Below are 26,506 nucleotides of genomic sequence, written 5' to 3' on the forward strand. Positions count from 1 at the left end.
CATTTATTTGTGAAGTAGTAATAGGTCATTAATATCTGGTTTAGAATTTCGTTGTCTGCCTGATGATTTTAAACTCAGTCTTTCAGAGATCATTTTTGCACTCTGTTGTGGGATAGTGACAGAAATGAAACATTTCTGTAACTTTATTCAGGGACCTAACAGTGACTTTTTCTCTTACCTAAAAATTTTATTGTTTTCTGTACACATACTTTTTTCCCCCGTGTGTTGAAGTAACAGTCATTTTCTAACTTATTGTCTGTCATATCCTTGTGCAAGCAAATAATTGTCACTTCATAAATGTGGTGTCAAACCAATTTTCAGGATTCTCATAAAACTGGGTTTTTACCAAGTTTTCATCACAAAAAGTGTGGAGATGGTGATGGAAGATATTGATAATTCTACATGTGAAAAATTTTTTACATGATGTATGGTTATAAGGAAATGCTTTTAGATTATGGTTAATACAAACTTGTTTATAAACCAAGAACTAAAGCTCCCTTTGTGTACATTAAAGATATTCTACCACTTAATGACCTGTAGCGATGTTTTTGTAAAAGATTTTTACATACTTCATAATACTTGCATTCAAATTGCCAGTTCAAACTGATAGCCATTTGATTGGAATAAGGTTAAAAAAATTCATTTTCTATCTGTTGCTTATGTAGATGAAGGTAGATTAGAGAAATGTAGTAAAGGAAATCTCATATCTGTCAACATAATATTATTTTCTCTCTGAAAAAGGTAATCGACCATGGTTAATGAATTAGATTAAGCTACAAATATCACAAGCAAATTTGCAAGATTTGTAGGGTTCCTTTGTGATGCTATGTGTGATAAGTTTTTGTTAGATGGTATAATACAGTTTAACTAAGAAAGAGAAAATTTTACTTTTGTAGCATTATTCAGGGGTAAACAGTGGAAAGATCCTTGGGGGCTTAGTTGTGGATAGGAAGCTGTGTTTATGGTACATTACATATGACAGTTAGAGTGTGGGTGTAAGTGGCTGCAGCCTTTCTTCATCTTTTCTTGGTATGACCTCACTAATGTGGGAAACAGCATTCAAGTGAAAAAAAGACATTATTCTTGTCCTTTTTTTTAGTAATCATAAAAGTTCGTCAGAGCAGTTTCTCATTAAGTACTTTTGGCAGTAGTAATGAAATTCACCCACTCAGAGAGCTTACTGTTTATCGTCAGGTCTATCATCTGTATGTTTTATGTTATAAATATGATCAAAATTTATTCCTCTTTATGCCACCATCATTTGTTGGTATGAGAATTGGCATGTATGCAAAAGTTAATGTAGATGACTCTGCTTCTTTCCTATTAAATGTGATGCTTGAATTCTTTTAGGAAGCCCTAAGATTAGTAAGTGGTGCTTGTGGGTGGGGCACAAACCTTGCCCGCTCAGTCAGTTCTGTTGGAGAACACCAGAGTGAAGCCTATGTATCTCCAAGCTTACCTAAACGTGCAGAAACATTTGGGGGTTTCGATAATTCAAATAAAGATGGCTCAGGACACTCTGCAAAACGTAAGTATTTCTCATTTTACTTGTGACTTACATGTTAAATTGGAAGTCTTTCTTTTGTACCCAAAGATTATTATAGAAACATTTCCCCTAACTTATGGGAAATAGTATACATATAATCTCCAGAGCTTTACTCTTAGGATCAATTCATAAATTCAAGGGCCAGACCTCCAACACTGATACTTGAAAGCTTTGCCAAGGAATATCTTACTATTCTTTATAGACTGACATGCAAGTAAAACAGGAATCCTTTCTATGTTAGATTTTATGATGCTACATACTGAATGTATATTTATTGTTGAATTACATTTGTTAGCATATAGTCCATTGTGCTGAGATTATGATTGTAGTTTTGCAGACTTGAATAATTACACAATACTAAGTATGTTTAACTTTTTAGTATGTACAACTTTGACTTCAAATGATTGAAAAGGATTGTGCCAGTAGAACATCATTCAGTAGCAAGCATTTAATAGACTTATGGAGCATCAGCAGGTTTTTATCAAAACTTGCAATTAATTTATATACCCAGACTTGTGTGAAAATGTGTTTCTCTGCCGGAATTTTTTTGGGTCGCGTTTCAGTTAGTTTCACATGTTTGGTGTAAGAAACAAGGTTAATAACCCAGCTATCCCTGTGTACAGTGTGCCAAAACCAGAATCCCCTATTCTCCATCAGACCCTATAAACCTTTCTGTGATTGCTTCATATTCCTTCATTTAGTCCAGTAGCAGCATGTTATTCCCCATAAACTACATCACTCCATTTTGCTCTATCCCTTGCACACCTTATACCCTCCTGTATGTTCAAGTTCTAATCCTTCACAGTAATTTCACTCCATTTTTCGACCTCCTCCCTGGTTCCTTCATGTCATAGTGCTCTGTATCACCACGGTGGACAATGTCAAGTAGCTGGCATCTACTTATTTTCCTTATTTTTGCATGGGTATCATGGTAAAAACTATCTTACCAATTTGAATAACAACATCTCCCAGCATCACTTGTTTTCTTTTTCTACTCCACAGAATCAGGTGGCAAAAAGAAGAAGGACAGTCGGATGTCTCTTACATCAACTGGCACTGCTGAAGGTGATGTCATAGAAAGCCTCAAGAATCGCCGCCCATCTGGCAGTACATTGGCTGTTCGAAGTTCCCAAGATAATTTAAGTATTGTTTCATCACTCTCAGGGGATTCTGTCAGTCAGCAGCAACAACAGGATGTGGCAGCTAAGCTCATACATTGGTTACAGACTTCTCTAGTACTGAGCCAGCACCATTTAACACAGTATGATATGTACGTATAAACCATTTTATTGGTAGAATAAGTGCATTCTTTATCAGTATTCATATCATTCTAGCGCATTCCTCATTATTTTATTTATTCATTTAGTTATTATTTCTTAATCGCTGTCTCCTGCGTCAGCGAGGTAGCGTAAGGAAACAGACAAAGAATGGCCAAATTCACCCATATACACATGTATATACATAAATGCCCATACATGCACATTACGTACATATACATTTCAATGTATACCTACATAAACATACACAGACATATACATATATACACATGTATATATTCATACTTGCTGCCTTCTTCCATTCCCGTCACCACCCCAGCACACATGTAATAACATCCTCCCTCCTCTGCACAACCCTATCTATAGCCCATGTATTGCAACCATATAACATTGTTGGAACCACTCTTCCTTCAAACATACCCATTTTTGTTCTCGGAGCTAACCTTCTTCCCTTTATATATTCTTCAATGTTCCCAGAACCTTCACCCCCTCCCCCACCCTGTGACTCGCTTCCACTTCCATGGTTCCATCTGCTGCTAAGTCTACTCCCAGATATCTAAAACACTTCTTCCTCCAGTTTTTCTCCATTCGAACTTATCTCCCAATTAACTTGTCCCTCTGCCCTACTGAACGTAATAACCTTGCTGTTATTCACATTTACTCTCAACTTTCTTTTTTCACACACTTTACCATGCTCAGTCACCAGCTTCTGCAGTTTCTCACCCAAATCAGCCACCAGCGTTGTATCATCAGCAAATAACAAATGACTCACTTCCTGAGCTCTCTCATCCACAACATTACTACATACTTGCCCCTCTCTCCAAAACTTGCATTCACTTCCCTAACCACCCCAACCATAAACAAATTAAACAACCATGGAGACATCACGCACCCCTGCCACAAACCGTCATTCACTGGGAACCAGTCACTCTCCTTTCTCCCTACTCGTACACATGCCTTACATCCCTGGTAAAAACTTTTCACTGCTTCTAGCAGCTTCCCTCCCGCATCATATACTCTTAAATCTTTCCACAAAGCTTCTCTTATCAACCCTACCATATGCCTTCTCCAGATCCATTAATGCTACATACAAATCCATCTGTTTTTCTAAGTATTTCTCGCATACATTCTTCAGAACAAACACCAAATCCACACATCCTCTACTACTTCTGAAACCACACTACTCTTCTGCAATAGAATAAATCATTTTATTACAGAATCTGTCCTAAGAGTAATTGGAAGTAATCAATAACAATATCAGTAGTATTTTTTATCTGTAATAGTATTAGCTGTAGAGCTTTTTGCTGTCATAGCAGCAATACTACTCTCATAACTTGAGATTATTGAATTGGTGCTCAGAACCACCTTAAACCTTCTGTGTCAGGATTTCTGTTCTTCCTTTCTTATTAAAATTAATATACTGGTTTAGTCTTCACATCTCTCTACAGGTACCCTGCACATTTATTCCTTGATTTTGGCTTTGCAATCACACTCATTCATACTTGTTTGGGGTTGGGGCTTTGGAGATGAGGCAGTTGTTGTTTGTGGATGACATAGCACTGGTTGCAGATTTGAGCAAGAATCAGGAGAGTCTGGTGTCTGAGATTAGAAGAGTGTTTGAAAGAGAAAAGTTAAGACTTGAATGTGAATACAAGCAAGGTTATTAGGGTTAGTAGTGAAGAGAGACATGTTAGTTGGAGGGTAAGTTCAAATGAAGTAAACTTGGAGGAATGGGGATGTTTTGCTGACTAGGGTAGGGAGATTGCAGAGAATGAAATTATGCAAGAAGAAGTGAGCACAATGAGGACTCTGTTGGTGAGAGCAAAATGAATGAATTTGATGGCATAGTAGTTCTAGTGGTGTTGTATGAATGCGAGGCAGGGGCTGCAGTTAAATGAGTGTAGAGGAGGATGGGTGTGTTGGAAATGAAAGTTTAACAACAGTATGGGATGTGAGGATGGTTGATCAATTAAGAAATGACAGGGCAACAGAGAAATGTGTTAGTAAAAGGAGTATGCATGAGAAAGCTAAAGAGGGTAAGGAGGAAACTGAGGAGGAGGTGGAAGGATGTTTTGAAGTTATAGATGCTTTGAGCATTCAGGGCTTGAACTTGCAGGAAGATGTGAGTGTGCAAGGGATAAAGTGAATTGAAGCAACGTAATAAACAGGGAGTGATATCCTATTCATTGGCTGAACTAGGGCATATGAAGCAGTGAAGGGAAGCCATGGAAAGGTCTGTGGTACCTGGTTATGGACATGGAGCTGTGGTTTCAGTGCATATATATAACATCAAGAGAGCGGATGAGTACAAATGAGGCTATTTCTTTGTCTGCACCCAGTGCTTCCTTGCTGATGTGGGAAACGGCAAAGAGGTGTTAGGGAGGTGAATGCAAGAGTTTTGGAAAGAGGGGCAAGTATGCAGTCTGTTGTGGATGAGAGAGCTTGGGATGTGAGTCAGTTGTTGTTCGCTGATGATACAGCGCTGGTGGCTGATTCATGTGAGCAACTGCGGAAGCTGGTGACTGAGTTTGGTAAAGTGTGTGAAAGAAGAAAGTTGAGAGTAAATGTGAATAAGAGTAAGGTTATTAGGTACAGTAGGGTTGGGAGGTAAGTTTGAATGGAGAAAAACTGGAGGAAGTAAAGTATTTTAGATATTTGGGAGTGGATCTGGCAGTGCATGGAACCATGGAAGCGGAAATGAATCATGCGGTGGGGGAGGGGGCGAAAATTCTGGGAGCCTTGAAGAATGTTTGGAAGTCGAGAACATTTTCTCGGAAAGAAAAAATGGGTATGTTTGAAGGAATAGTGGTTCCAACAATGTTGTATGGTTGCGAGGCGTGGGCTATGGATAGAGTTGTGCGCAGGAGGGTGGATGTGCTGGAAATGAGATGTTTGAGGACAATATGTGGTGTGAGGTGGTTTGATCGAGTAAATAATGAAAGGGTAAGAGAGATGTGTGGTAATAAAAAGAGTGTGGTTGAGAGAGTAGAAGAGGGTGTTTTGAAATGGTTTGGTCACATGGAGAGAATGAGTGAGAAAAGATTGACCAAGAGGATATACGTGTCTGAGGGGGAGGGAACGAGAAGTGGGAGACGTAATTGGAGGTGGAAAGATGGAGTGAAAAAGATTTTGAGTGATCTGGGCCTGAACATGCAGGAGGGTGAAAGGCGTGCAAGGAATAGAGTGAATTGGAACAATGTGATATACCGGGGTCAACGTGCTATCAATGGATTGAACCAGGGCATGTGAAGTGTCTAGGGTAAACCAATGAAAGTTCTGTGGGGCCTGGATGTGGAAAGGGAGGTGTGGTTTCGGTGCATTATTACATGACAGCTAGAGACTGAGTGTGAACGAATGGGGCCTTTGTTGTCTTCCTAGCGCTACCTCGCGCACATGAGGGGGGAGGGGGTTGTTATTACATGTGTGGCAGGGTGGCGATGGGAATGAATAAAGGCAGACAGTATGAATTATGTACACGTGTGTATATGTATATGTGTGTGTGTGTATATATATGTATGCGTTGAGATGTATAGGTATATATATTTGCGTGTGTGAACGTGTATGTATATACATGTGGATGTGGGTGGGTTGGGCCATTCTTTCGTCTGTTTCCGTGCGCTACCTCGCTAACTCAGGAGACAGCGACAAAGCAAAATAAGAATAAATATAAATAATATATATATATAAAAATATATATATATATATATATATATGTATATATATATATATATATATATATATATATATATATATATATATATATATATATATATATATATTTTTTTTTTTTTTTTTTTTTCCAAAGGAAGGAACAGAGAAGGGGGCTGGATGAGGATGTTTCCTCAGAGGCCCAGTCCTCTGTTCTTAACGCTACCTCGCTGACGCGGGAAATGGCGAATAGTATGAAAGAAATGAAAGATATATTTTCTTCTTTCATACTATTAGACATTTCCCGCATTAGCGAGGTAGCAACAGAGGACTGGGCCTTTGAAGGAATATCCTCACCTGGCATCCTTCTCTGCTCCTTCTTTTGGGGAAAAAAAATTTACAAGTTTTACAAGTCTCATGTTGCAACACGTTACTATGTGAGTGAAGATCTTTGGTTAGGGTGTATCTTTGGGACCATTTGTGTTGTGGGGAGAGATTTGTACACTCCTGTTGCCTTGTTTCATAACTGTGTATTTATGTAACATGTATTCACATATGTATGTGCACACACACACACACACACACACACACACACACACACACACTAGCCTCACTTAGGTAGCCATTTATCAACCTACCCTGAAGGAAGGATGAATACATTGGTTTGATGGGCCCAACCCAAGGTAGCCATTGCTGACTCATGATCAGAAACGTTAACAACTACACTGTGAAGTAGTGTAGTAAATATATATGTTAGTATAGTGAATTTGTATACTTTGTTTCTGTCATTTTAAGAAAATTGTTTATACCTTTTTTTACACTATTTCTGTCTCAGATTGAGGTCTAAACTGGTTGTTGGTGGTGCATCAATTGATGGTCGTTTCCGGCACTCACAAAAACTAGAAGAGCTTCGTAATATCCAAGAACAAATCAGTCTTGAACGAGCACAATGGAATAAAGAGAGAGATGCTCAAGAAAAATGGATTTCTGAGAAGAAATCAGAAATTGGAAAAAAGCAGGTGAGTACAAATTCAGAATTAGATGTCATCTACTAATGGTCTCATAGTTATTCCAGAAACATTTTTGGACATTCATGATACAGATTGGGAATTAAAGTTTGTAAGAAGTGTAGGATTCCAGTGCTGAATTCATGTTCATTTGCAAATCAACATTCTGATTGTCAGCATTCATACCATGCATATGCCAAATCCCCTAAACTGTACTCCCAACCACATCAGATATACAGTAAATTCATAATCTGAATTGAATATATTAAACTTAATTGTTTCTCATTGGAAAACATCATATAACTTTTTATAAGAGCTACTTGTAATTTGTCCCAGACCATTGTGTAGTTTTCATATTCATCAAATATTTTTAGTTTTGCTGAGAGTGCTGAAATATAGAGAAACTTAAAACTAGCAAAATTTATTTTTCATTTTGTTTTTCTGGCATATGCTGACATCACTATCACAGTTTTGTCAACTGCATCTACATTTGCACCATATTCATATGCTTTGTGTAACCCCAGCCATGTGGTTAGTGCTTTTAAAATGTCATCGAAAAAAATCCAGTGATAAGACTTAATATCACATTCTTAATGAATTGAAAGTGATAAAAGTGATACCAGAGACAATGAAATTTTAAGAATTAAAAAATGCAAAAGCTTTCTTTAGAGAGAAAGGGAAAGTATTAAAGCTAGCATTTGTGCATTTTCGTTTACCCAAGGATTAGTGTGCATGTTTTTGATGCCCACAACAGTGTCTGAGGAAAGTCTTGTCCATCGCCGAAATATTTTCTAAGGCCATTCATGGCTAAGGATTATTGTGGGTACAAGCATATGATGCTGCTCTCAGTGAAATTATCTTGCATCTGATCACAGAGACTAATGGTGTGAGGGCTAGCAACCCACCTGAGTGTGCCTCTAGGATGCCACTTCATTTTGGGAATTTGGCATCTGGACACTGTTTCTTCCCCTGTACTTTGAGATGGTTGGCTTTTACCTTTCTAAGGAAGAAAAAGCCTGAATATCTGCCTTAAGGCAAAATAAAATGTAGGTACTCCTGAGATCTTTGGGTGCTGTGAATGCACAGTCAGGCAACTGCTTCCTGCAACACCTCACTATTGTCATGCCCCTCTCAGGAGATCAAGACCCTATGGAACCAAAACTTTGACCTAGAATTAACTTCAGGAACCTTGCCAATTCCATGCCCAGACATTACAGACAAGCAAGAGCTGGCATAGTGATAACATGTAAGTGTGACATCACATCTGAAAGTATGTGGGGAAGCAGACGAGGATTTTTTGTGGACACTGTAATTCATTGTGATGAGGCTCTTCCACAGCTTAATAGGAACCCTCTGTGTAAGATATATTTTGCCACTGACATGAATATGACAAAAAGTCATGTAATTATCATGTAATTAATCAGATTTTGGGATAGGCAAGCCGCACATAAGTAAACAAAGTGTGGAAACAGGTTTAGAAATTAGGAGGGTATGCCAGAAACAGATGAAGAATTGGCCTCATTAGCACTTGTCCACTCCCTAGCTGTCATGTGTAATGTGCTAAAACCGGAGCCCCTATTTTTATATGATAACTAGATTGGTTCACAATATTTTTGCTTATATCCTTAGCTCACGAATGTACAATGATCTATTGTAAACAAAATGATTGAATATGAAGATTATTTAAAGTTTACTGTATTTTAGGAAAAATTCATAGTATAATGTATTTGAAAGGATTAGTTGATAGAAAATACTCTGATTACTGTTCTCTCCCTCCACAGGAACAATTACGTTGCGAACAGCAAGACGTTGAGCAGCAACGTGAAACTTTATACCGAAAGCTGGAAGCTCTCAAGGCCCAGGGTATCATCCTCAGTCCCACCCTAACTGTCCTTACTACTACTCCACCTGCTCATACTATCCATGATGAACATCACACAGGTAGGTCACTTGCTTCTGGTTTCTTTGCGTACCTGCTGTGCAATATTAGATAAAGCTGGTGACATTAGAAGAATCTAATGAAGACAGCAGAACGTATATCAGAAGTGGTTTAAAGTCAGAGTCAAGTAGAGGATGTGATGTGCTAGTGCATGGGTTTCCTTCTTTGCAAAATTCATAGTATGGTGGTTTGATAAATGAACATTAAATTTGGTGTAAGTTTAAATTGAGCTGTTGGCAGAATTGACATGCACTTCAGGTAAAATATAAAAAAAAATCTGTTTCTAAAACCTGTAAACTTCCAGAAAACATGGTCCAGCATATTCAAAATTACTATCACCTTTGGGTGCCTACCTGCAACTGCTTACAATGAGATTTTGCTAGAAAGGCAGGGCTAACACATAGTGCTTGCCGCATGTCTTGCTTGATGAATAATACTGTTTCTCTCCTCCACCATGCACATTTTACAGTTGTTATTCTTGGGTTCATCTGGGACTGATCTCAACCATATATCAAGGTTTCTTTTAAATGTTTCTATAGTTTTTCCATGCATGTTTCCTATTTCCCCTAGTATTACATCGAATGATCTGTACAACTTTCTTGCTGGACATAGGGAAAGATATTTTAGTTTGATATCTGTCTAGCATAATCCCTGGTATTGTTGAAGATTTAATAGACTCTGGTTACAGACAAAAGTCTTCTATGGGGCCAGATCTGAAATGAAATACAGAACATCTTAAGTAGATAGAACAGTATAGAGAAAAAGGGGAATATAATCTAAGAATTTGGGAGGAATTGGAAATACTACCTATTAAAAAGGTGGTTGGATTGACTTAGCTGCATTGGAGAGAGCAGCAGTCAACAGAGTCATTGGAAGGGAGAATTTTGCTTTATTTGAATTTTCAGATTCCACATCATGCTTGGCCAAATGCCATTACTGGCAGCTTGTGTAGACATGTTTCTATGGCTTATAGTCAAGTGAAAAAATCAGTGTCACCTTTAAAATTATCTTTACATATCTATGTATTTCATTTTACAAGTTCACAGTAGGATAGCTCATACTGAATCTCCTTCACACTCCAAGATCATAGTGCCCCTTGTATTTCTATATAATTAATATTTTTCCTTAGACATGCTCTGTATTTCATGATATATCTTTAGTCTCCAAATTCTTGTACTCATGTTTTTAAGATACAAGGTATTTTTCATAGTTAATAGAACAGTTCCTGCTATACTTAACAGTTTGCTTTGTAGACATGTCAACACAGTTTACCAGTAATAGTAAAGACATTTAGGAAATGAAAGTCACACAACCAGGCGACTGTCTTCTGGCATACCATATGGTTTCTCCTGACTCATTATTTATTGAGATGACAAAGACTTTGTGGCAAATTGTGCAGCCAGATGAAAGTAGCAATTACCTTACTCTCGCAGATGATGGCACACCAAGCTCAAGATAGCCAGGAATATATTTTCTTCAGGTTAACATTTGATTTTTATACATTTTGTAATGATTTTATTTCCTTTTTTCAGTTATGTATGACTGTACACTAACCACTTCAGTATGACTACTGTGACATCTAAATAGCAGATTCTGTAATGTTACATGTAGATATTCAGTGGTTTCAAAATAATGACCTTTAGTATCCAAGAATGACTCCCAAGGTCTAGAGAAAGCAGCTCTGTAAAAGTCCACTACTTAGAAGCCACCACTTTACTTTCGCTTTTCATGTATTTGGGCTGGATGAATGTCAAGCCAGTTCATCTACGTAATACTTCAGGCTTATTTTGTTGCTTTACTCCACCACGTTCATATCTGTGCTTTAGTACTATGAATTTCAGTTAAAAAGTTGTTTGTCTTCTTTTTTAAGTTAAAACGATTTGTTTCCATGCTGGCTACTACATAATTTGAGCCAAAAAGTGTGCAGAATGGAGCGTGCCATACTGTTGCAATTTAAATTAAAATGAGTGAATGCTACATCTCTGCACAGTATAGGAAGCCATGAATAGTCATGGAAAGGGTGTATACCTCTGGGGCACTATGGAAATATTTCTCACAAGCCTTGCAAAGTGGGTATCTTCCTTCCCAAGTCATAAATAAGTGTTGGAAGACCATATGCCTTTTAGTTGCAACATACAGTCTTACTATAGTTTGTATAATTACCTAAGGAGAAGGATATACTTAAGAATATATTTATGACACATGGTCATCTCATGATAGGTTATAGAGATACAACAAATAGCTGCAAGTCTAGATATAACTATCATATCAACTCTAGAAGTAATAGTCATCATCACTCTCTTCCTCATAATCATCATTTAGATCTTTGTGATCAGTATTGTCTTCAGAGTCATTGTCACCTGGACCATTTAAAGTCAATATCAAACTCTTCTGGTTGTGCATCTGAATCTTGATTTGATTTTTTGGAATTTGTAAGATATTGAAACCTAATGGTTATTCTGTACTTTTTAACACGAAAAAGATATCTGAAAACTTGTTTATATAGAATTTTATATTTAGGCTTCCTTTAAAAGGTTTAGGATTTTCAACAGTTGCGCTGATAACTAGCCATCATTTGAACTTCTTCTTGCAGACCTTGTTCAAATATTCTTTTTTCTTCACTGGTTATTAAAGACTCGTTTGCTCACTGTTGGTTTTTCTTGACTCAATTCCATTTGTTTATCCTTCATATGTTAATGCATTCACATACATGTACAAGAGGATGAGTATAAGCATGTATATGCAGTTTTGTAGGATAGTTTTTGATTTTACAAATTTAACATCTGTGGCATCTTTTCACTTATCCGTATGCCAAGTAACAGGACTTTCAGTGCATCCCTTCCCAGTTCATGTACTTTCAGTCGGTAGAACTGCTTCACAGTTATTTCTCTTTAATCTCGCTTGTACACAGTACACATTGTCCTTGGACCAAATGCTAGTTCAGAACCTCTTCGTATGTATTTTGTCATCAGGCTATTACAGCACATCAGTAACTTCAACCCAACTTTGTTTTCTCTCTTGCACTCACTTCTGCAGCCCACCTACTCAGTTCACAGGTATGTGTGATTTGCAATTTGTGCATATAGGGGGAAGTTTTACACTCACAGGGCCCCAACATAACCTATCTTTTCAGTTTTTTAATCTCCTGAGTTTGATTGTTTCTCATATTCACATATACTTTGTGTGTTCCATTCATATGCTATTCCATTACTATTTAAGTATTTCCTCCCTTTTTCTCTGATTCTTCTCTTCTTAATTTTCCTGCTATGCCATCTGGTTAATTGGTTTCCCCCATCTTAAAAGAATTGTTCCATGTTATATCATTATATTCAGTGAATAGTTTAAAAGATGTGATCATGTCTTTCCATGTCCCTCTTTCTTTCAATGCATGCAAGTTCATGACCGATGTACTCTTGCTGCGGTTTATTTCCTTTATTTCAGGTGTTTTCTTCTCATTCTCGAGATGGCACAGGCATTTGTTTACCTTTCTCATAGCCATCCTGGAAGTTATTGTTGCCCTCCTATGGACCATCTCAAGCAAATCTATGTTTTTTCATGTGGGGTGACTACACTGGTGCTGCAACCACTAATTTGGGTCCAATATATGATGTGAATATTTTTCTGAACATTTTATCCTTGAAGGCAGTTTTTATATTCTCCTTATGTGGTTTTTTGATGAATGTCTTGATACTGCATCATCGCTAAAATCCTTCTCACTGGGATATTTCTATAAATGTCCACCTGCTGAATAAGTCATAGCTTGGCCTCATTGCAGTGTGTCCCATCCTCATCACTTTGTATTTGGTTAGGTTGAATGTCATTAACCATGTATCTCATTATTGATGCACCCTGTCTAAGCATTCATTTGGTTGTCATAGTTATGGATACTCATTTTTTCTTTCAAGATCCAAATCACTTACATTGATCAGGAATAGCATTAGCCCACTGTTTACTTTCTCCCAATTTAAGAAGGCACCTTGGACTTGTTACCTCTCATCTATTTTGTTTAGATTACCAATACAGATAAGGAACCTCCTTTTATTCTCATTTGGAAATTCCCCCCTCTTCCTTGGAAGTCCTTAAGTGACAGTATGAAATGACCTCTTGCACCACAAAACACACAATATCCCCATTCATTTCTTTTATATAGGCTGCTGTCAGCTTACCATAAGAGCTCTGAAGGTTCATAATGCAAGACCTCTTCCTTTACAAGTACTCTACCATCTGTTTCTTGATGATATTTCCCTGTAGTTTGTATACTATTCTCATAAGTGACATTGTCCTGTAATGTGATGCCTATGTTGTAGACTTGTTCAACATTTACTCTCTCCTGCTCCCTTGATGTACTCCCTTCAAGTGCTTTTCTTACCCTCTAGATATCTGATGCTGTTGACCTATCTTTTTCTTATCTATCCCTTTATATATATATATATCTTTTTCTTTTCTTTCGTACTATTCGCCATTTCCCACGTCAGCGAGGTAGCGTTAAGAACAGAGGAATGGGCCTTTGAGGGAACATCCTCACCTGGCCCCCTTCTCAGTTCCTTCTTTTGGAAAATTGAAAAAAACGAGAGGGGAGGATTTCCAGCCACCCACTCCCTCCCCTTTTAGTCGCCTTCTACGACACGCAGGGAATATGTGGGAAGTATTCTTTCTCCCCTATCCCCAGGGATGCCTTACATCCTCGATAAAAACTTTTCACTGCTTCTAACATATATATATATATATATATATATATATATATATATATATATAAGTGATTGGTTCTCAGTGAATGTAGGTTTGCGGCAGGGGTGTGTGATGTCTCCATGGTTGTTTAATTTGTTTATGGATGGGGGTGTTAGGGAGGTGAATGCAAGAGTTTTGGAAAGAGGGGCAAGTATGAAGTCTGTTGGGGATGAGAGAGCTTGGGAAGTGAGTCAGTTGTTGTTCGCTGATGATACAGCGCTGGTGGCTGATTCATGTGAGAAACTGCAGAAGCTGGTGACTGAGTTTGGTAAAGTGTGTGAAAGAAGAAAGTTAAGAGTAAATGTGAATAAGAGCAAGGTTATTAGGTACAGTAGGGTTGAGGGTCAAGTCAATTGGGAGGTGAGTTTGAATGGAGAAAAACTGGAGGAAGTGAAGTGTTTTAGATATCTGGGAGTGGATCTGGCAGCGGATGGAAACATGGAAGCGGAAGTGGATCATAGGGTGGGGGAGGGGGCGAAAATTCTGGGAGCCTTGAAGAATGTGTGGAAGTCGAGAACATTATCTCGGAAAGCAAAAATGGGTATGTTTGAAGGAATAGTGGTTCCAACAATGTTGTATGGTTGCGAGGCGTGGACTATGGATAGAGTTGTGCGCAGGAGGATGGATGTGCTGGAAATGAGATGTTTGAGGACAATGTGTGGTGTGAGGTGGTTTGATCGAGTAAGTAACGTAAGGGTAAGAGAGATGTGTGGAAATAAAAAGAGCGTGGTTGAGAGAGCAGAAGAGGGTGTTTTGAAATGGTTTGGTCACATGGAGAGAATGAGTGAGGAAAGATTGACCAAGAGGATATATGTGTCGGAGGTGGAGGGAACGAGGAGAAGAGGGAGACCAAATTGGAGGTGGAAAGATGGAGTGAAAAAGATTTTGTGTGATCGGGGCCTGAACATGCAGGAGGGTGAAAGGAGGGCAAGGAATAGAGTGAATTGGAGCGATGTGGTATACCGGGGTTGACGTGCTGTCAGTGGATTGAATCAAGGCATGTGAAGCGTCTGGGGTAAACCATGGAAAGCTGTGTAGGTATGTATATTTGCGTGTGTGGACGTATGTATATACATGTGTATGGGGATGGGTTGGGCCATTTCTTTCGTCTGTTTCCTTGCGCTACCTCGCAAACGCGGGAGACCGACAAAGCAAAAAAAAAATATATATATATATATATATATATATATATCCCTGGGGATAGGGGAGAAAGAATTCTTTCCACGTATTCCCTGCGTGTCGTAGAAGGCAACTAAAAGGGAAGGGAACAGGGGGCTGGAAATCCTCCCCTCTCGTTTTTCATTTTCCTAAAGAAGGAACAGAGAAGGGGGCCAAGTGAGGATGTTCCCTCAAAGGCTCAGTCCTCTGTTCTTAACGCTACCTCGCTAATGCGGGAAATAGCGAATAGTATGAAAAAAGAAAAATATATATATATATATATATATATATATATATATATATATATATATATATATATATATATATATATATATATTTTATTATTTTTTTTATTATACTTAGTCGCCGTCTCCCGTGTTAGCGAGGTAGTGTAAGGAAACAGACAAGGAATTCTCCAACACATACACATATATATACATAAACGCCCACACACGCACATATACATACTTATACATTTCAGCATATACATACATGTACATACACAGACATATACATATATACACATGTACATATTCATACTTGTTGCCATCATCCATTCCTGTTGTCACCCCACCATATATGCTGACTGGAATACCACTTCCCACGATCCTACAGGATTTGGTCTACTCCATTAAGTTCCCTCCCTTATATTTTTGTTTCCTCTTAACCATTTACTTAAACTCAAAAGTGTGCATGATTGTCTCTCTTTAAACAGGAACTGAGGAATTGTTTCTAATTTCCAGTCTGTTGGATATGATTCCAAGATCCACTGTTGATGAGCCATCTGCCCCTTCACTCAAGCTTTTTCTGTGACATATTGGTACAGGAAATTTCCAGATCACTTTCTAAGAACTTTTATAATAAGTTTTACAGTGCAGTCTAAACATTCCCTTTCAGTTTCCATGTATTTAAGATCTCCTGTTTTTAGAGCATTCGCTACTCAAATTAAGGCTTGCATGGCTACCACCAGCACCATCTTAATTGTGCCTTCTTATCAATAAATGTTTGAATTGATTCATTGTATATCACTTTTGGGGGTTGTTTATTATCAAAATAATAGGACAGTATCTTGTATTGTGATTTACTCCATTTTTGCTGTCTGAGGAGACCATCATCTGCATGTAGTTTCTGAAAAAAATAGGTCGTCGCCCTTTCAATGAATACCCTCCCATACAACTTAACAGGCACACCCATCAGACTTATACATCAGATTTATCCCTCTTACCTTTATACAGTAGCATTATATATGCTTTCCACTTATCCTCAGGCAACTCATTATGATCTGTACATTCACTGAAAATACTTGCCTACCATTCTAGGACACAGTCTCCCCCATGTTTTAAGAAATTCAACTGCAGTACTATCCACTCCAGTCATCTTACCACATTGCATCATAAGTCTTTCACCACCCCTTCTGTCTTCACCAAATCACTCTCCATGACTCTCACTTTGCATACCACCCCAACCCACGTACCCTAACTGCCACCCAGTCATCAAACACATTCAACTGTCCTTCAAAATAATCACGTGTCTCCTCCTCAGTTCATCACTGCCTGTTGCCACTGTCCCTTTTGTCCCTTTCCCTGATTTGCCTATTGATTATCTTGTTTCATGCACATTTTTAACCTTTGAAAACATCTTATTTTCCCTGTAGTTTATTGATACTCACTCATCCTAACTCTCATTTGCCCTCTTTTTCAACCCCTTCACCATCCTTTTGACCTCCTATCGCTTTCTCTTTTACATCCCCAAATCATTTGCATTCCTTCTCTGTAACTACTGCCCAAACACCTCTTGGGTCTCTTTCTCCAGCAATTTTACTTCTGCAACCCACCACTCATTACCCTTTCTAATCTGCCTACCTCCTACCTTTCACATCCACATGCATCTCTCACATATGCCAGCACTGCTTCCCTAAATACCTCCCGATCCTCACCCACTCTCCATGCTTCGTTTACTCTCGCCTCTATATATTTATATATATATTAATCTTTCTTTCTTTCACACTATTCGCCATTTCCCATGATAGCAAGGTAGCGTTAAGAACAGAGGACTGGGCCTTTGAGGGAATATCCTCACCTGGCCCCCTTCTCTGTTTCTTCTTTTGGAAAATGAAAAAAAAAATAATGAGAGGGGAGGATTTCCAGCCCCCCACTCCCTTCCCATTTAGTCGCCTTCTACAACACGCAGGGAATACGTGGGAAGTATTCTTTCTCCCCTATCCCCAGGGGATATATATATATATATATATATATATTATTTCATACTTATTCATTATGCTTAATTGCTGTTTCTTGCATCAGCAAGGTAGTGCTAGGAAACAAACAAAGAATGGCCCAGCCACTCGTACACACATATATACACATAAATGCCCAAACATGCACATATACATATCAACATGTATACATGCTCAGATATATACATTTACACACAAACACGTACATATTCATACTTGCTTGACTTCATCCATTCCTGGCCCTACCCCGCCCCATAGGAAACAGTATCGCTCCCCCTGCTTTGATATATATTTATTTATATTTTTTTTATTCATTTATATTTATTGTTTATTTTATATACATAAATAAGTAAATATATATGTAGCTTTTATTGGACTCTACCTCCATGAGGATAGGCTGCAAGTGAAAAGTCAACCTTTGGCAAGGCTGTATCACTGGAAATACAATCTCATTAAAGACCTAATTTCAAAAGAGTCCACATATCTCTTCTACTGGAAGTATCACAGTCTTGGGCAGCTGGAGCCTCTAGAAAGAGGTCTAGGGTTACATTGGATAATACTGTCCAGTTTTTGACAGATCATCAGACTTAACTAATGTTATGTCTTACATCATAAATGGGTATTTGCATGTTCACTCAATTTCCAAATTATTGGGCTCATAACTAGCTGACAAAACTCTCTCATTGAATAACTTTGTATTATGTGTAGAGATAGGAATTCCTGATTCTTAGTATAGCTCACAATATATGATTTTGTTTAGAGTGAAGTAGCTTGCTTATGATTGAAACCAAGAGCAGTTTAGACAAATCTTAGAGTGATCCATAGGATTTTAGAAGAGGAGATTTCTGAATATTTTCTTTTGAGTTGATACTTAAAAGCTAAGCTTTTTTCTGTCCCTAAAGAATTACTGTATTTTTCAAATATGAATATTGAGTTCGAACAGTATTGCTTGGCTTAAGGGAGGTTTATGTTAATGAAGCAATTGGTTTATTTCATGTTTGCTGATGTTCCTGATGTTTTTCTTAACTAATGGTATATGTGTATGTCTTCGAATATTTTTTAGGCATATACAGGCGTTTAGTTTGATTATGGATAATGATAAATGAAGAAAGCCTTAAAGAATGAGATTTTCTCTGTCAGGGAGTGGCTTGTGTGATAATGCTAAATTCATCTACTTGTACTCCGTTATGCACATTTTGTTGTGTTCATTGTGAAGGATGATGCATGCTGACCTTGTCGGCCCTAAAGGTACCTAACGATAGAAATTCAGTTCTCTTCCAGTTTTTGCTTACATGGTATACTTTATTGTTTTAGTTTGTGTATGCATTGTATACTTTATTGTTTTGGTTTGTGTACGCATAGTATACTTTATTATTGTTCTGGTCCATGCATGCATGGTATACCATATTGTTCTGGCTTGTGCATGAGTGGTGTACTTCATTTTCCTTGAAATGTTGTCTGTTTCTCTTCATGCTTAATTATATGTTCAAGTAGCCTGTGTATGGTTTCACAACAACAGTAGTACAGGTGTTTCTCACTTGCTAACAGAAAAGAGTCGTATTCTTCAAAATATATTTTCAAGATATAAACACAAATCAGCCAAGCAATGGGGCATCACTGAAACTAAACAGAATGGTGAAAAGAAGCATGTTATCCGTGATTATTTGATGATTTCTTGAACAGCATTTGTTTTTTAAGTGTTATTTTTTTTATATAACCTACACAGTGATTAAAAAGGAAACATTTTGTGAGTCTTCATGATTTTTTTTTATTATAATACCACACTACTGACAGTAAAATATTCATTGGTTTCAGAGATAGAGATGTATTGGAAATTTTCTTTCAGGCCATTCTGAAAAGTATATTTTACCATTTTATATCCATAATGCAAAAGCAATCACTTTTTCCCGCAGGAAGTGTGAGTGGAGGTGCTAGTGATGGTGGGCAGATGACTCAGGGATCCCCTCATAGTTCACCAACAAGTACAGCAGCCCCAGCACGCCCCCGCACTGATCTCAAACGCAATTCCACAGCTTCCATTGGGAACCTCATCAAACGTGATTCCAATCAATCTTTACCGACACATCTTATATCAGCAGCCAATCAACAGAAAGCATCTATATCCGTCAAGCAGCAGCTGCCTATGAAATTAGCAAAGCTTGGAAGCAGTAGTAGCTCAGGCTCTTCATCAAGCAGTGCTGGAGGAGCATCCTCTCCAAATCAAGAGCGTACTGAACATCATCGACCTCATATAAGTCCAGTCGTTAGTGGTGGGGTGCAGCAAATGCTACCCCTGAAACTAAGTCAAGGGCCTGGAGAGGGTAAAGGCTCACGAATAACTGTAGGGTACCAACGCTTAGCATCTCCTCCACCTTCTCTTCAGGAGCCTTCTCCTGGTCATTCCCACCAACGCACAGGTTCATCCCCAGCAACATTACAGAATGGGTCTCCAGCCACTAGTCCTGGAGCACCTCCATCCACTGCCACCACCACCGCCCAGGGTGCCCGTGCCACCCGCACTAACACTTACCCTAAGTTGCCCAACAAACCTTCCGTGCCCACCACACGTGCCAACACTACCCCAGAGGCATCACAGGAAGGGTCTGGCATGGGTTCCAGCACACGCCCTGGCCAGCGTATTAAAGACCCTGACACGAACCAAGACATCATATTCTTTTAAGAGCTTCTCTCTGGTTAGCTTTTCTAGTTTTCATATAGTTTCAGTGGTATGATAATTCGGCTACTTTTCATCAGCAGAATTGTCATACTTCTGTCAGCTGTGAATAGCGTCTGTCCCTGTGATTCCTTCCTTTATACACACCACCACTGTTACATGACCCATAGTGTTTATCATATTATTGTTGCTAAGTGTATTTTGTGGGTCTGGGACTTGTACATAAACACCCACATACCTGCACACTGTCTTCCGGCTACTGGTATACTACACTGGTGGGAGCTCGTACTTTCGTGTGATAGACGCACCCTGTATTATCCCCAGGCAGATGCTGCTTAGCATGTATTGATGTGCAAGGTCAATGGGTCAGTAGTCACACTATGCTATGATAGTTACTTTTTATATAAGATGTAGAATGAAAGTGAAGCAAGTGGTGTAAAAAGTTAAAATACGTTTGACCTGAATGGCTATTTTTACATATGTATAAAAGATATGACTGATTGCACATTCCTGTGGCCTTTTACTGCCCCCCCCCCCTTTCCCCCCTTGCATAGGGAAGGGAGCAGCCTCAAGGGGAGAGAGGCTGCTCGGCTTCCAAAATGCATTCTCGTGCGGGCTGCCTCGGGTGGTTTAAGTACAGCTAAGCTGTACCATTTTAAGTCTATCCATTTTACCAGTTTTTTTATACGTCTTTTATATAATTTATTAGGGTTTTAATTCTGAAATATATAGAAACTCCAAGTAGCCAGGATGGCAGTGTGTACATTCCAAAGAATAATTATTTCCATGTTGTAATTGCTGTATTTTAGCCCAGATGGAATATAGGGTATCTGCAATCTAATGTGTATCTAGAATTCATTGTTTCCTAAAGCTCAATGTGTATCAGCCGAAACTTCCAAGCAAGGCTGGCAAAAACTAGGTTAATACTGTGTATAGCCAGTGTACTGCTATGTTCAGATGGGGGTAAACATGTTGTGCTGAATGTTTAGGTCAGTGTACAGTGTAATTAATTATAACCAGCACAAACAACAACATTCCTAGGGGTCATTTTTGTGCATTTGATAGGACCTAACTTTGATAATATGTACAGATATATCTGCAGTGAACTTTAAGAACAGATGATTTGCATCATTATTGCTTCACCTCTGTTTATAACATGATCCTTGGCAAAGGAACTGTGTTGAGAGTTACTAATCAGTCCATAATTGTGACAGGATCAGCAAAATTAAGCTTTAGCAACTTGAGCAAGTCATATTTTACTGTTCACAAAAATTGGAAGAGCAGATTTGTTTGGGTATTAAAAAGCTGAATTTTGCTGATCTGCTGCATCATGGTAGCTCGGCTTAACCTGATGGAAGTGAGAAATATCAAGGTTGCTGTTACCTTCCTCTTTGTTACTTTTATAAAGAGAGTTTTGCCACAATACTTTACTCATAAGGTTTCTTTTACTTTCAATTGGCTACTGCAGTGGGCATTGGATGAAAATTATATGTGGCTCCTTTTTAAATTTACAATACAGAAAATGAGCCATATTAGATATCTGTCCAATCCTCAGGTTTCCAGCTCATGTTCATATTTGGTCTTCCATACCAATGTGCTGAATCTGCTTCACAAGAGTCTGTGGCCACATTCTAAGAGTAGATGTAGATTACTTACTTCACGATTCTCATAAGTTATATGGCATTCTTACTTTGCTAAAACTATTCATAATTTTACACCATTTCTTGCCATTGGGAGGTAATCTCTCGGTAAGAAAGAATGTAGCTAGTCTGGAGCCCAGAATAGCAGAGTGTCTACCTCTGTGATTCTTTGTTCATACAGTTTTTAAGTGAGGTAGGAGTATGTCTTATTCTTCATTTTAGATATACAAATGTTAATTTTGCAGTCATGATGATATTTCAGTTTAATCCATTACCTTTGTTTTGAAAGGTTTAATCAACCTACTTTGAATTCTCTGCAGGCTTTTCTATGATAAAGCTGCCTGTTATTAATGAAGGTAATTATTCACAGGTAGGAATAAAACTAATGTTATCATCTACCTACCTATTATAATATGGCAACTCTCTCAACACTTCTTAAAGCAAGCTAGGGTTCAGCTTCCCAGTGCATCAAAAGAAATAACATTCCATTATTGATTTAGGTTGTTTCATAAATGTCACACTAGTAATGACCACTGTTCTGTCCATTAGAATAGCATCTTATGTTCTGGGGGAATATCACTCTTCTATCTAATCATGCTTCTATCTCCATAGTCAGTACCCAGCCCTCTTTGTAAACCAGAGTTGCAGTTTTCCTGTTGAATCCTCTTCTGGCATAGATACTGCCAATCATATAGTCCTCAAGAACTAACCTGGTGCTTGAATAGTAAATGGGAAAACAGTGCAACTTAATGTCATAAAGGGGACCATCTGGAACCACTCAGCATGAGTTAAACTCTAGTGTGTCATTTGTGACAGCATCATATTCATCATTCCTAGGCATCAGTGAAGCCTAGACTTAGTTTGGCAGCATGTGATATTATAATACCAGTGGACAAGACTCAGTAATGAGATCTAAGAGGTTGATCTGATATGAAGAAGCCTTTGCTCTTCAGCAAAAGCATTTTAATACATTATTTTGTGAATAGAAGTCCAAGGAATAAACTGTTTATCATGTTATTGATTATATAACTTAATACCTAACTTGTACATGAATTTAAGACAATTTGCAGGTTCTTTTGATAATGAATTTTTTTTGCTGCAGCTAAGGAAGGATGACGGGTACTGACCTGTTATCACATTAACACCATCCTGTTTTAAAGGGCTGCCACTTATTCTAACATCTGTAATATCCTTCAGTGATAGCTGTTTCTCATTTTTCTGTTCTTATATTGTTTCCATACTTACAATCAGTACTATCCCTTGGTGAATACTATTTCTATTTTCTTTTATTCTTATTCATAACTTGAGGTTTTGTTGTCTCCCCAGTTAACTTTTCCACATGCAAATTTTTTTCTTTTAAGGCAATCCTGGTATGTTGTTAATTTACATTAGAACATACTTTTGATTAAAGAGTTCATAAAGAGTTGAGGAAAGTTCAGCTCTACCTTCTGTGATCATTCAGTCATTAGGACTCCTGAGACTACCAGAAGACACAAACTCTCCCTTGTGTGAAATCTGTAAGAGATGTATCTTATTGAACAAAAGCAAAATACTGTAAAATGTAGTACAAGATATGCTTCAACATTTAGACACCAAGGCCAGGTTGACGATTGCTGGTGCAACTTGCCCATTAAACACTGTTGAAGTTTCAGGTAAGCCCTTAATTTTCAGGTTAAATTGTACAAATGCAGTATACTTTTATCAGGGCAAAATAAAAAGATAATGGGAAAAATATTTTTATGATGAAATGGAACACCAACTGTGGTCTGGTGATGACATGGAATGCAAACTGTGGCCTGTTAAGTGTCATTCATTTCCACCCACTCAGCTTGCAATCTCTCAGATGCAACATTTTCAAGAAGTTGATGTTTTCTTTTAATATGTCAAGAGTTTCTGTGAAAATATATCAAAGGAATTGTAAGTATTGAAGTGAAGGAAGCATTAAGGGACAGCATAGTTCTCCCGACCCTATGCAGCCAAAACATGAACATGGAGTGAGTTAGAAGTCAAGAACTCAGCCTGTGAAAATGAGCTGTTTGAGGTGTGCATGTGGTATGACTAGATGAAATGAAGAAAGAAATGAGGGTGTGTGTGAGAGAGGTGATACGGCAAGGGATGCAAAGGGAATGAATTGTGGAGTGGAAGTGCGTGAAACATAATACTCTGAGATGATTTGGGCATGTGGAAAGAATGCACAGTGATGAGTTTACAAGGAAAGACTGTGATAGCATGATTAAAAGGGATGGGACTGTGTGAGAGGAATGCCACCTCTGATATGGGGAAATAGAGTGGAAGAGGGAGAGAGAGAAATGGTGGAAGAATGCATGTAATGGTGTATGCAAGGGAGGCATGTAAGACAGGGAGAAATGGAGATTCTTTGCCTATGGCCACCCCCTTGATGGGAGTTCCCAAGGGGGAATGGGCATCAGAGATATAATTAGATACAAAGAAATGTAACTAGCAACAAACTAATGGGTACTTTCAAGGCTGTAACAAGTAATTGAATATACAGACCTTGGTGTACAGAGAGTAGAAAAAGAAATAGATGGCTGATAGGAGAAATGCATATAATATTTAACAGCAGAAACACAAGTAACTTTGATAACGGACTTGTAGGGCATTATTTTTCAAGTATGCATTAAAACATTTATATTGTTGTCAACTAATCTTGATAAGTCATTCTACATAGTAGCGTTCCTATATTTAAAGAAAAAGTACTTTGTCTCATCCTACAAGTTTGTACCCATTTCTACTGGGAATATCAGAATGATCCATTCTTGAATAGCTGCATTGATCAAGATTATTATTTCTACTGTATTAACTTTCTTCCGTTTATATACACTTTATTTTCTGTCAGCTGGCCAGAACTGAACAACATTAAGATAGGAATACATCTGTGAGTTGGAAAGACTGAAGATGACATTCTCAGATATAAATTTGAATACCCAACGTACAGAGGTTAAGATTTAGTTTGTCTTTTTTTTGCTGCTTCTAAGTACTGCTTTCTTGGCTTTAGATCATCATAGATTATTCTTTTCTCTTTTTTCCCTGTGTAGCTGATGGAATTTATGTTGTTGTTTATCTTTTTTGTTCATACTGCAAGTGTGTAAAACTTTGAACTCACTTGTTTCTATTTGTCATCATTAATTTCATTTACCTATCTATGGAGTAAATCAAATGCACAAAGGCATGCTACTTCTAGTAGGAATTGAATATTGCAAAACTTGATCACTAACTTCATAAAATACCGTTTCAACATTCATAACTGCTTAAATCCAAATATTGAGGAGCATTTTGTAGAAGTAAGACAGGAACATACTGATAATCATGTGTCCTCAGAAAAACTATCGTAAAAGTTTGATGCATATAAGGTTAGCCTTATCAAAGCCATAGATATGTAATCAAAGACAAACATTTAAAGTGTTTTTAAGCAATTACGCAACTGAGATGTGATACTCTTGTACTGTCGGTAACATCAAGTTACTCAAACTGCTTATACGACCATCATCTTTTCCAATATATGAAATTTTCTGTTGTATTCATGGATCAAGTTCTCAATAAACTAAGCAGATATCCATCAAACTTAGCTGCTGATCTTTAAAGAAATTCTAAGCATACTGGTTTGGATGTACAATTGGTAGGTAGTAGTTGATAGGCATCCAAAGACCAAGGAGGCTCTACTACCGATACCTAGGTATCAGAAAGGCTAATGATGGCTGTGTAGTAAGCCAGCACTTCAGTGGTTGTCAATTCGCACTCCTCTGACCCAGGTAGCATTTTTTTTCCTGCCTTTACACTTGGACTGTTGGCAGTCTATCCACAATCATACAGTTTCCTTGCGATGCACAATTCTTGACAATGCTTAACTTGTTCGGAAATCTAGATTTTTCCTGTGGTGACCACTATGTGCCAGCCTTGCCTTTTGGCAAAACATTAGGAGCAATAGATAGAAGTAGTAGGTAGGCACATGAGACAGGGACATTAAGCTTTAGTAGGTAATAAGGTGGGAGCATTAAGTAGAAGTAAAGGTTGGAACATAAGGTAGCAATAGTCAGTCGGTAAGAACATTAGGTAGGAGCCTCTAAAAACACGGTGCTAGACTTGCCCTTTGCCTGTGGCTTGTTAAGGGTGTTGAACTAAAGACCAAAACGTGGCACTGGAGTTAATCAGTTATGGAGACCTCTGCTGTGACCACACACTTGAGGGAGTTCCCAAAGGGAACAGGGTCAGAGATATAGATTGACAGTATGCACAACAAATATGAACATCATTCCCTTTACTGCATATCTTTAAATCTGATCAACTGAGTTTGTATTATGGCTAACTAGAGATCCAGTATGACCATAAGCAGGATTATGACTGGTATTCACTGCATGTACTACCTGACCTGGAATAGTGATAGGTGGTAGAATACGTTATGAGTTAAAAGGTGGTACGAGATGCTAGTTAGGAAGTACGATGTTAAGTCGCTGAACGCTCTTGACATCAGTCAACATTGCTCCCATTTGACACTTGTTAAAGGTCACATGAAAATACCTCTCACTTCCCCAAGCGTTTTTAGGTAATGATTATAACCTGGCCCTAAAATATGCAGTGGAGAGCGAATCTTAAGGGGAAATGTCTTGCCTTCCATCACCAACCATATATCTTAAC

The 26,506-nt window shown here is 38.1% G+C and overlaps 1 protein-coding gene across 1 annotated transcript in view; it reads left to right on the forward strand.

Annotated features, from left to right (window-relative positions):
* The window catches only part of cyst (rho guanine nucleotide exchange factor 18 cysts), a 642,386-nt gene extending 619,516 nt beyond the window's left edge, over positions 1-22,870 (forward strand). Inside the window, 5 exon segments of the mRNA XM_071683416.1 lie at positions 1,351-1,528; positions 2,549-2,816; positions 7,307-7,490; positions 9,260-9,419; positions 19,453-22,870. Coding sequence (XP_071539517.1) covers positions 1,351-1,528; positions 2,549-2,816; positions 7,307-7,490; positions 9,260-9,419; positions 19,453-20,219 — 1,557 coding nt within the window. The 3' untranslated portion in view covers positions 20,220-22,870.
* Positions 22,871-26,506: the final 3,636 nt, after the last annotated feature.

The sequence above is a fragment of the Panulirus ornatus genome, chromosome 36, assembly GCF_036320965.1.
Source record: "Panulirus ornatus isolate Po-2019 chromosome 36, ASM3632096v1, whole genome shotgun sequence".
NCBI lineage: Eukaryota > Metazoa > Arthropoda > Malacostraca > Decapoda > Palinuridae > Panulirus > Panulirus ornatus.